Below are 11,506 nucleotides of genomic sequence, written 5' to 3'. Positions count from 1 at the left end.
GACGGCCTGCGTGGCATCCGGATATATGCAAAGAGCCAACAGCTGTGGGTGGCCAAGCTGGGACTCTGGGCAGCTGGATTCTGACCCTGGCATTGACCCCTGGACAATCCACACAATCTCCTGGACTGACGGTTACTTTTCCCTTTCTTTCTTTTTGAAAAAATAGCTTCTACTGATTTTTTTGTTTCCAAAGTAATATGTTTATTGTTGTTGTTTTTCAGTTGCTAAGTCGACCCCCATGCACTGCAGCACTCCAGGCTCCTCTGTCCTCCACTATCTCCCTGAGTTTGCTCAGATTCATATCCAATGAGCCAGTGATGCCATCTAACCATTTCATCCTCTGCCACCCCCTTCTCCTTTTGCCTTTAATCTTTCCCAGCATCAGGGTCTTTTCCAGAGTCAGTTCTTTGCATCAGGTGGCCAAAATACTGTTAATATGTTAATTACTAAACTGTTAATTTTCAGCCTTTACCTTTCCTTTTTCCATGCAATGTATAATTTTTTTTACAGAAAATAATAAAATCATCATACGTATTTTGTCACATTTTCTCCCTACCTAGAAAAATTTTATGGCTCTCTAACGTTTCATATTCTGCCATAGCCCCACAGTTCCATGGGTGGCTGCTCCATGATGTATCTGTTTGTCCAGTGTGGCTGGACATGGCTCTACTTTGGCATCCTCCAGTATTGATGGAGGATCTGTGTTGGGTACTGCCCTAGGCCTGCAGGCTCAAAGAGGGCAGCAAGGGCCCTGCCTTTGAGAGCATTTACAACTGGGGACTGGGGGAAGTATACATGTGTACAGATTTTTACATTATTATGACATTATTATGATAGAGAAGAAGATGAGGAAAATAAAATGGGGTGATGGTTATATGGCAGGGAGGACCTCTGGGATGAGGAATGAGAAGGTTAATGGTTTGTGGAGAATGCAGTCAGGCTTGGGCCCAGGGAAGGAAGTAATGGATGCAGAGGATCCATGAGTGAGGGGGAAGAGCAGCGCTGCAGGGTGAGGGTTCTGGGCATGCTGGTGGCCCTTCTGAGGTTGTGACCAGTCTCTAGGTGGTCACAGCCTGGGAGGCATGCAAACCCTACAGGTGATTAGCATTTTACCAAAAGGACTGCTTAAGGTGGGAAGTGAGGGCAGGTTGTCTTGGTCCTTGGTGTTGGCCAGACCCTGACTCTTTGCTAGAATGAAGCAGAAGATGGGTTTCTGGTTTTCATCTGCATTGCTTTGATTGCCAGCAAGGGTAATATATACCTTCTTAGGTTTACTGTGCCCTCAGTTTACCATTTTCTAATTGCAAAAGAATGTCTAATGTCCTAGCTCTTTTATGATTCTAAAATGCCAGGCCAAGGCAAGAATGTTAAGAATTCACTATTTTGTACCTTATCCATACAATCACCTGTAAGGACAAAGGGAGTTTCAGACACCTCCCTCCTCACCCTTCCTCTCATACTTGGCCTCAGAGAGAGTCTGTGGGTACACTGGGTGCCAGTTCTTTCCTGATGTAGCTCTCACTTCCAGGGAACTTATTCTACCCTCAAAATTTCCTGAGAATTACTAAATTTATGTAGTCATTTACTCCTTCATCCCCACTTGGTAGAGTGACCCTTGCAGAGGCCACTTTGCCTGGAGCCCTGTCTTTGCCCTCCCCATGTGGGCCCAGACTATTGAATGCTTGTTCTATGCTCCTTGTCCTGTTGGCTGCTGTAGACAGCCTGGGCCACAGGTGACCAGTGGACCTGTACACAAAGCTAAAATAGCTCTGCCCTAGATGCTTTACCCTGTGCTATGGGCTGGACTGTGTCCCCCCAAGCTTCATATGTTGGAGCCCTAAACCCCGGTCCCTCGGAGTGGGACATTATTTGGAAATAGGGGTGTTGTTAATGTAATTAGTTAGGTTAGGATGATGTCATCCTGGAGTGGGGTGGGTCCTAATCCAACAAATCTGTTGTCTCTATAAAAAGGGGAAATTTGGACACAGAAACTGACACCCACAAAGGAACAAAATGACAATATGAAGACTGGACTGATGCTACCAAAAGCCAAGAAACTACCAGAAGCTGGAGGGAAGCCTAGAACAGACCCTTCCTGGGGCCTTCAGAGGCAGCATGGCCTTGTTGGCACCTTGATCCCAGACTTCTGGCCTCTGGAACCCTGAGACAACACATTTCAGTGGTCCTAAGTCACCCAGTGTTGTACCTTGACAAGGAAGCCCCAGGAAGCTGATATACTCTGCATGCTGCTGTCCTGGTAAGTGCAAACTGTGCTCTGTCCAAGGGTCTCTGAAACCATGGGGGGAACACCACCATCCCAGACCCTTAGCTGGGTGTGACTTAGCTCTGGATGCATGTATTTCTTTTTTCTTGACACCCAGAACAGTGACGGGAAATGGCCCAGTCAGAGCTGAGTGTAAATGGTTCCACTTGGAATGAACCTGCCTGGTAGCAAGAACTATGGCCCTGCCTCTCAGGCAGGCAGAGGCTAAATTCAGGCTGAAGATCTTAGGTCTTTCTTGCTTAGAGAGATTCCTGGATCTCTACTGGACTCTTTATCCATCTGTTGGTCATCTGGCTGCTTGAAGGCTCAGCCATGAGTAGAATAGAGACATCTCCATGCTCTGTCACTTCCTCTGAGTGGACAATCACGTGGAAATGCAATGAAAAATTAAACCCATGTGGAAATGCAATAGCAATGATAATACACTCTATGAAGGAAAATGCAGAGGAAAGTAGGAACTTAACTATGATGGAGGAGGGTATCAGGGAGTCCTCTGAGGAATGATGTGGAGCCAGGTGGGAATTACCCGGATGAGCTTGAGCTGCTTCAGGCTGGGTATCCTGGCTGGCCTTAGCCTACTGTGCCTGGCAGGCACTGGCACCCGTGGTAGACCTAGCCAGACCTGTTCACACCACCTCTTGGCATTTTTGCATGTCCATTTCTGCAGACCTGACTAACTCAAGTGTGGGCTATAGGAGGGCCACCTTGGTCCCAGTTTGACCAGAATAGCCTTGTTTGTGCCTGTTCTGGTGCTTTATTACCAGCACATTTTTGGATAGTAAATTATATGGTCACCCAGCTGAGGGACCTTGATCTACAAACTCACGACTTCCAAACATCACTGGACCATCCTAGAGATGGACAAAAAGAAGGCCACTCTTTCACTAGTTCAGTTCAGTTGCTCAGTTGTGTCCAACTCTTTGCGACCCCAGGGACTGCAGCATGCCAGGCTTCCCTGTCCATCACCAACTCCTGGAGTTTACCCAAACTCATGTCCATTGAGTCAGTGATGCCATCCAACCATCTCATCCTCTGTCATCCCCTTCTCCTCCCACCTTCAATCTTCCCCAGCATCAGGGTCTTTTCAAATAAGTCAGCTCTTTGCATCAGGTGGCCAAAGTATTGGAGTTTCAGCTTCAATATCAGTCCTTCCAATGAACACTCAGGACTGATCTCCTTTGGGATGGACTGGTTGGATCTCCTTGCTGTCCAAGGGACTCTCAAGAGTCTTCTCCAACACCATAGTTCAAAAGCATTAATTCTTCGGTGCTCAGCTTTCTTTACAATTCTCACTCTCACATCCATACATGACTGCTGGAAAAACCATAGCCTTGACTAGACAGACCTTTGTTGACAAAGTAATGCTTCTGCTTTTTAATATGCTGTCTAGGTTGGTCACAACTTTCCTTCCAAGGAGTAAGCGTCTTTTAATTTCATGGCTGCAGTCACCACTGCAGTGATTTTGGAGCCCCCCAAAATAAAGTCTGTCACTGTTTCCACTGTTTCCCCATCTATTTGCCATGAAGTGATGGGGCCAGATGCCAGGATCTTAGTTTTCTGAATGTTGAACTTTAAGCCAACTTTTTCACTCTCCTCTTTCACTTTCATCAAGAGGCTCTTTAGTTCTTCTTCACTTTCTGCCATAAGGGTGGTGTCATCTGCATATCTGAGAACACCATGAACAGTATGAAAAGGCACACTTTCATACCTATCAGAAAAACCCAGAAAGCTTCCAAAGTTCCCATGGCTTACTGTTCATTTCAACTGCTTTTCGTTTAGATCACCAAGGTCTAGGTAGTCCAAGAAGAGCCTGCTCTTAGAACTTTCTTTGCATTCATCACATGAACTCATCCGCTAACGAAAGCACACACCCAACCTTGAATTAGTGTCTCCTTTCTGACATCTCCCCATGACATCTATTACTTGTCTGTTTCTTGCTCTGGCATATGAGCTCCTTGGAGGTAGGGATGGTGTATGCCTTGTCCATTACTATAACATATGCACTAGTTGTTTGCCAACACATTGGATAATCTAGATTAAATGAACAAATTCCTAGGAACACACAGCCTACCCAAATTGAATCATGAAGAAATAGAACATCTGAATAGAACTAAAGAAAAACTCATAATTTAGCTTCACTGAATTCTATCATACATTTAAGGAAAATTAACATCAATCCTTCTTAAAGTCTTCCCAAAAACTGAAGAGGAGGGAATATTTCCTAATCCTTTCTATGAAGTCAGGATTACCCTGACAAAAGCCAAAGATTCTGCAAGAAGATTACAAAACAATATTCTTTATAAACATATGTTGAGGATGGAGAATCCTCAACAAACTACTAGAAAACCAAACTCAACAGCATATTAAAAGGATCATACACCCTAACCAAATAGGATTTATTCCCAGGATGTAAGGATGGTTCAATATCCTTAAACTCAATTTTAAAAAATCAGTGTAATACAGACCACATTAACAGAATGAAGGGGAGAAAAACAACCATATGATGATCTCAATTGATGCCAGGAAAAAGCATTTGACACAAAACAAAACAAAAAAATAAATAAACAAACACAAAAAAAATCTACAGACTAAGAATAGAAAGAAACTTCTTCAATATAGTAAAGGTCATATATGAAAAGCCCAAACCAAACATCATACTCATACTTTTCACCTACAAATGGTGAAAGACTAAAAAATTAAAAAACTTTTCCCCTGAGATCAGCAACAAGGGAAAGATGTCCACTTTCATCAGTTCTATCCAATGTGCTATTGGAAGTTTTAGCTAGAGTAACTGGGCAAAAAGAAAGAAAGAAAAATAAAAAGCATTCAAATTAGAAAGGAAGATGTAAAATTATTTCTGTTCATAGATAATATGATCTTATGTCATGTACAATCATCAATATTTAAGAACTCTGAGGATTCTACAAATAACAGAATTAAAAAACAAACTCAGCAAACATAGAACATACTGCTGCTACGTCACTTCAGTCGTGTCTGACTCTGTGCGACCCCATAGAAGGCAGCCCACCAGGCTCCGCCATCCCTGGGATTCTCCAGGCAAGAACACTGGAGTGGGTTGCCATTTCCTTCTCCAATGCATAAAAGTAAAAGTGAAGTCGCTCAGTCGTGTCCGACTCCCAGCGACCTCATGGACTGCAGCCTACCAGGCTCCTCCGTCTATGGGATTCTCCAGGCAAGAGTACTGGAGTGGGGTGCCATTGCCTTCTCCAGAACATACTGAATCAATACCAAAAATTAGTTTGTTTCTATATACTAAGAAAGCACAATCCAAAAAGGAAATTCGAAACACAACTCCACTTACAATAGCATCCAACAAATAAAATACCTAGGAATAAACTTAGCCAAGGAGACAAAACACTTATACACTGAAAATGATAAAACATTGCTGAAAGCAATTTAAAAAGACATCCCATGTTCATGGATCAGAAGACTTACTGTTGTTAAGATGTCAATACTACCCAAAGTGTTCTACAGATGCAATGCAACCCTTGTCAAAATTACAATAGCCCTTGTGCAGAAAGGAGAGGCCAATCCTCATGGCTCAGATGGTAAAGAATCTGCCTGCAATGTAGGAGACCTGGCTTCAATCCCTGGGTTGGGAAGGTCCCCTGGAGAAGAAAAACGGCAATCCACTCCAGTATTCTTGCCTAGAGAATCCCATGGACAGAGGAACCAGGCAGGCTACAGTCAATGGGATCACAAAGAGTTGGACACAGCTGAGTGACTAATACACAATCCTCAAATTAATATGGAATTGCATGGGGCCCAGAAAAGATAAAACAAGCTTGAAAAAGAAAAGCCAAGTTGGAGGTCTCATCCTACCAAATTTCAAAGCTTAATACTGAGCCATACTAACCAAAACAATGTGGTACCGGCATAAAGATACACAAACCGATGAAATACAATAGAGAACCCAGAAATAAACCCTGGTCCATATGCTCAAATGATTTTTGACAAGGGTGTGATGACCATTCAGCGGGGAAAGGACAGCCCTTTCAACAAATGGTGCTGGGAAAACTGGATATTCACATATCAAAGAATTAAGATGAACGCTTACTTCACACGTCCTATACAAAAATTAATTGAAAATGGACCAAAGTCCTATACTTAAGAACTACAACACTTTTTTTCTTTTTTATATTCTTAGTTTATTTTTTAGATTGCATATGTGAGTAATAACACAGTGTTTGTCTTTCTCTGACTTATTTTACTAAGGACAATTCTTTCAAGGTCCATCCATGTAAAACTACAACACTCTTAGATGAAAACATATGGAGGAAAGCTTCATGATATTGAATTTAGCAAAGATTTCTTGGATATGACATCAAATGCATAGGCAACAAAACAAAAAATAGATGAATTGGGCTTCATCAAAATTAAAAACTTAAAGTGCACAGGATGGGAGAAGATAATTGCAAATCATATATCTGACAGGCAATTAATATCCAGAATATATTAAAAAATCTTCTGCAACTTAGCAAAAAGCAACCAACTCAAATCAAAAATGAAGAAAGGATTAGAATAGACATTTTTCCAAATAATATATATATATAGCCACTAAGCACATAAAAAGATACTCAATATCACTAATCATTAGGGAAATGTAAATCAAGACCACAGTGATCATGGAGTTTCAGTGGAACTAAATTTTTGCCATTAAAAATTGGTATTATATTGGACTATACATTGAGAAATCAATCAAAATAGAAAAAAATGTACTTAAAAAAAAAAAACCCACAATGAGACACCAGTTCCCACACATTAGGATGGCTATAAAAAATAGAAACAAACAAACAAGTAAAACCCAAATCAGGAACAATATGCTGATGAAGATGTGGAGGAATTAGAACACTTGTGCACTGTTGGTGGAAATTTAAAATGCTGTAGCTGCTGTGAAAAAACAGTATGGTGGTTCCTTAAAAAGTTAAAAATAGAATCACCACATGATTCAGCAATTTCACTTCTGGGTATACACACAACAGAAGTGAAAGCAGGGACTTGAACAGATATTTGTATACCCGTGCTCTTAGCCAAACGGTCGGGACAACCCGTGTCTAACGACAGTGAGCAAATAAACCAAATGTGGCATATCCATACAACGAAGTATCTTAAAGTCTTAAAAAGGAAGGAAATTCTGACACATGCTATGCCATGGATAAACTTTGAGGACATTCTGCTCAGTGAAATAAGCATCACAAAAGGACAAATAATGATGCCACATATGAAGTCCCTAGAGTAATTAAATTCATAAAGACAGAAAGTAGAATGGTAGTTACCAGGGGCTGGAGGTAAGGGGTATTGGGGAGTTAGGGTCAGAATTTCACTTTGGAAAGATGAGAATGGTTGTAGAGATGGATAAGGTTGATGGCTGCACAATATTGTAAGTATACTTAATGCAACAGAACTGTCCACTGAAAAATGGTTAAAATGGTCAATTTTATGTTATGTACATTACCACAGTGGAAAATCCTGCACCTGCATGTGGTACACTTTGTTGAATAGTAGGTGAATGAATAAACACATACTGGAAGATGCTGCTTTTCCACTGGCTAATAAGGTGAATAAAGCACGTCTTGTCCTCAGATGCTTTCTGCAGAGCATGCAGCACTGCAGTCATGCTTCACCAGAGCGCCGGGGTGGAGGGGCAGTGCGTGGGCCATGTAGTTTGGCAGCCCACCCCCTCGCCCCACAGTATGGCAGGGGTGAGTTGTGAAGTCTTGGATGCTTGCACAGACTCACGGGTGATGTGCCATGAGGAATGGGGCAAACTTGGGGGAATGGGTGTTGAGGCAAGGGGCAGACCACATGGAGGGCCACTGATCTTAGGGTGGAAGAATACCAAGGTCACCCCCCATTTTTCCTAGGTCCTTCCATCTAAGTTCCCTTTGTTTTCCTTCCCTAACTCACCACTTCTAGGCCTCTGCTTTCAAGTCACCTCAGAAGCTCTCTGCCTCTGCCCAGCCCTGACACTGTGCCAGTTTCCATAGGGCACTGTGGTGCCCAGCCCACTATATGTGTTGCTGTTTCCCTTTACTGCCATATGAGCTTCACAACACTTGGGGCTGCTAAGTGCTCTATGGCTACAACACTGCTCAGCATACAGCAGGTGTTCAATATATGTTGACATAAATATATTTTGAAATAAATGACAGAGAGGGAGGACACAAAGATAAGGCAGGCTTTCTGACAGAGGATAAGAGAGAAGTCATAGGGAGAAAGTCTCTTCCAAAGAGAAGAAGAGTCTGGGACCCATAATTGGCAGGCAGCCTTGGAAGTGCTTTGAGTAATAGGAAAGTATCTCAATAGACACTTCCAGATACAAGAGGTTATGGATGTAGACAGGGCAGTGCTGGAGGGCAGGGGGTGGAGATGGGTGGGGTGGGGTGGCCAGAGCCATCCCAGAGGTCGGTGGTGAATGATTGGGGGCGGAGGACGGGCTCCCACGCCTACTGCATGTGCTCGGGGTGCCCTGGGAGGCGACCAAGGGGTGGCAGTGCAGGCTCAAGCCCTGGAGAAGTCTGGGCTCCTGGCTTGCTCCTTCCTCTCACTAGTCAGCTGACTTTCTCCATTCAACTGCTCTGAGCCTCAGTTTTCACTTTCAGAAAATGGCATCAATACTATACCATGTCTATTAGTTGCTCAGTCGTGTCTGACTCTGCGACTGCATGGACTGTAACCTGCCAGGCTCCTCTGTCCATGGGATTTTCCAGGCAAGCATATGGGAGTGGGTTGCCATTTTCTCCTCCAGAGGATCTTCCCAATCCAAGGATCAAACCCCTGTCTCCTGCATTGCAGGCAGATTCTTTACCATCTGAGCCACCAGGGAAGCCCTGTACCCTCTCCACAACACCTGTTTATATACCTATCTCTAAAGTGGCAGCAGTCACACCTAAGGTGTCAATGTGAGTGCTGAGTTTGTAATAATCACTACCCAGGGGATATGCTAAGTGCTTTACAAGCAGCTGGGTGAGTTCTGGTCCATGTCTGAAGAACTAAACACAGTGTACTGTACCTGGTAAGCATTTGATAAATGCTGGGTACCTATTATCATTATTTGTAAAGTAGGAAATGGAACTGTTAAAGATGAGGACTGCCCACAGTCAGGTTGGCTTCCCCTGGACAACAGTCAAGTTGGTCTCCAGAAGTTTCTGGCTCTAATAGATGACAAGTGGGGGGAATGGGGATATTGCTGGTTTAAGTGCTTCAGTACTGACATGAAAAGTGAAAAATAGTGAAACTGTTCGTCCTTCAGTCGTGTCTGACTCTTTGTGACCCCATGGACTGTAGCCCACCAGGCTCCTCTGTCCATGGGATTCTCCAGGCAAGAATACTGGCGTGAGTAGCCATTCCCTTCTCCAGGGCATCTTCCTGACCCAGGAATTAAACCTAGGTCTCCTGCATTGCAGGCAGATTCTTTACCACTTGAACCACCAGGGAAGCCCATTCAGTGCCATGGGAGAAGGTAACTCAGCAGTGCCCAGGCCAGGCTCTTTGGGCTTCCTTGCAGACTTTGATCTACTGGCTGAGCACTGTTTACTTGCACCAATTCACATCAGGGTGTTAATTGTGGACAATGCTTAATAGTTACTCCCTTTCCAGGGCCATCCAGGCCGTCATCAGAAGGATCAGAAGGAAGGACTCTGGAAGGGAGGATAACAGCTGGAATTCAGATAAGAAGGTAGTCCAGATCCTGGGCAGCTCACCAATGTGTAAGAGTGTGTGTGTATGTGTGTAGGGGGGAGATAATTCCTTTCTCCTTACTTCCCCTTTCTCCAGCTTCTTTTCCCCACTCTCACCTAGTCCCTCCCAGCTAAGGCCCAGCTCTGGGCATTGCTCAGGCTGCAGTTGAGGGGTCATCTGTAGAGGGAAGCTGGGCAACAATGTGAAGGCAGATTTTGACTCAACAGAAGAGAGGGCTTCAACTGAGCTGCCTACAAGTGGAGTAAGTGACTCTTAGGAGCTGTAGGCCTTGGTAGGGTACCTGTCAGGGATGCTTCTGTGAAGTGAGCTGGACCATTTCCTGCCCCAAATCTGGAATTCTATGCTTGTGGCAGCCTGCATCTCCTAGCACCATACAGAGAGGATGGGGAAGGCCAAGAGAGTGAGGGAGCACAGACAGGTTCCTTACTTTGAATTAGGAGCCAGCTCTGCTCTAGCATCCTGAAATGATCTCGGATCCCCAAAGTATACAGCAGCTGGGTAGCAGGCCGGGGACAGTCTGCTATAGAATGCCTTGGGAAAAGATTCCTCAGAGCCAGGGCCTGAACCCCTCACCCTCCACCTGCCAAAGACCCTGACCGTCATAGGTGAGATGGATGACCACTAGCCCAGAGCAACATGGCAGTCCTCTCCTCCTATATCCTTGTTTTTTGTCTTCCTATATCCTTGTTGCCACCAGCAGAACTCAGCAGTTTGGGACACAGACAGGAGGCCTGGGGCCTAATGTCCTTCCTGTGCGTTAGGTCTCCTAGGTCTGGGGGCTCCCACCAGGGCTCCTGGGCAGCTCAAATACCAGGTAACCTCTTCCTCTTCACAGAGCTGACTCGTGCCGGCATGCTTCTGGATCCTTTGAACTATGTCCTCCTCTGAGGGCTCAGCATCAAGGGAAGTCCACAGATCTTGTGAAGGAGGGAGGGCAGTCCCCAGCCAGGAATAAGGGAGAAAGGGAAGTTGTATTCCAGCCAGAAACTCAGTTGGGAAGGTAGGAGGGAGGAGGCAACAGGAGGAACAGCCCCCAAGCTGCCCCCCTGCTCTGCTGCTTATCAGAAGAAACTTAAGAGTCAAGTAGTTGCTCCTCTGCCTTCTTAACCAGGAAGGACGTCTTCCTTCTCCTCCTCCAGGGTCTCACCCCACACCCAGGGGTCTCCCAGACCTGCCTTCCCCTTGCATCCTCGGGCCACCTTCTACTCGGGGAATCCCCTGACCCACCTTCTTCCAGGTGACTGTCTTCCAGCTCACCTTCTCCCCTTCAGGGGTCTCCTAGCCCACTTTCTCCGTCTTCCCAGCCCACTCTCTCTCCCTTCAGGTCCCCCGACCCACCTTCTCCGGGCAGGGTCTTCTGGTCCCTCTTCTTCCCCCAGCACGGTTCCCCCGGACCACTTTCTCCCCCGGCAGAGGGGTACCCTGGCCCGCCTTCCCCGCGGTCCCCGGCCCGCCTTCCCGCGGCGGGAGCGGCGGCCCTGGCTGGCGGGCGGAGGCGGC

The 11,506-nt window shown here is 45.3% G+C and overlaps 1 protein-coding gene across 1 annotated transcript in view; it reads left to right on the top strand.

Annotated features, from left to right (window-relative positions):
• The first annotated feature begins 1,454 nt into the window (after positions 1 to 1,454).
• The window catches only part of PHF2 (PHD finger protein 2), a 102,449-nt gene continuing 92,397 nt past the window's right edge, over positions 1,455 to 11,506 (top strand). The window contains exon 1 of the mRNA XM_010835970.1: positions 1,455 to 2,257. Within this exon, the coding sequence (XP_010834272.1) occupies positions 2,244 to 2,257 (14 nt within the window). The 5' untranslated portion in view covers positions 1,455 to 2,243. The remainder of the gene's footprint in view (positions 2,258 to 11,506) is intronic.

This window comes from Bison bison, unplaced genomic scaffold (genome assembly GCF_000754665.1).
Source record: "Bison bison bison isolate TAMUID 2011002044 unplaced genomic scaffold, Bison_UMD1.0 scf7180017864057, whole genome shotgun sequence".
NCBI lineage: Eukaryota > Metazoa > Chordata > Mammalia > Artiodactyla > Bovidae > Bison > Bison bison.
This window is presented reverse-complemented; position numbering and strand designations above follow the sequence as displayed.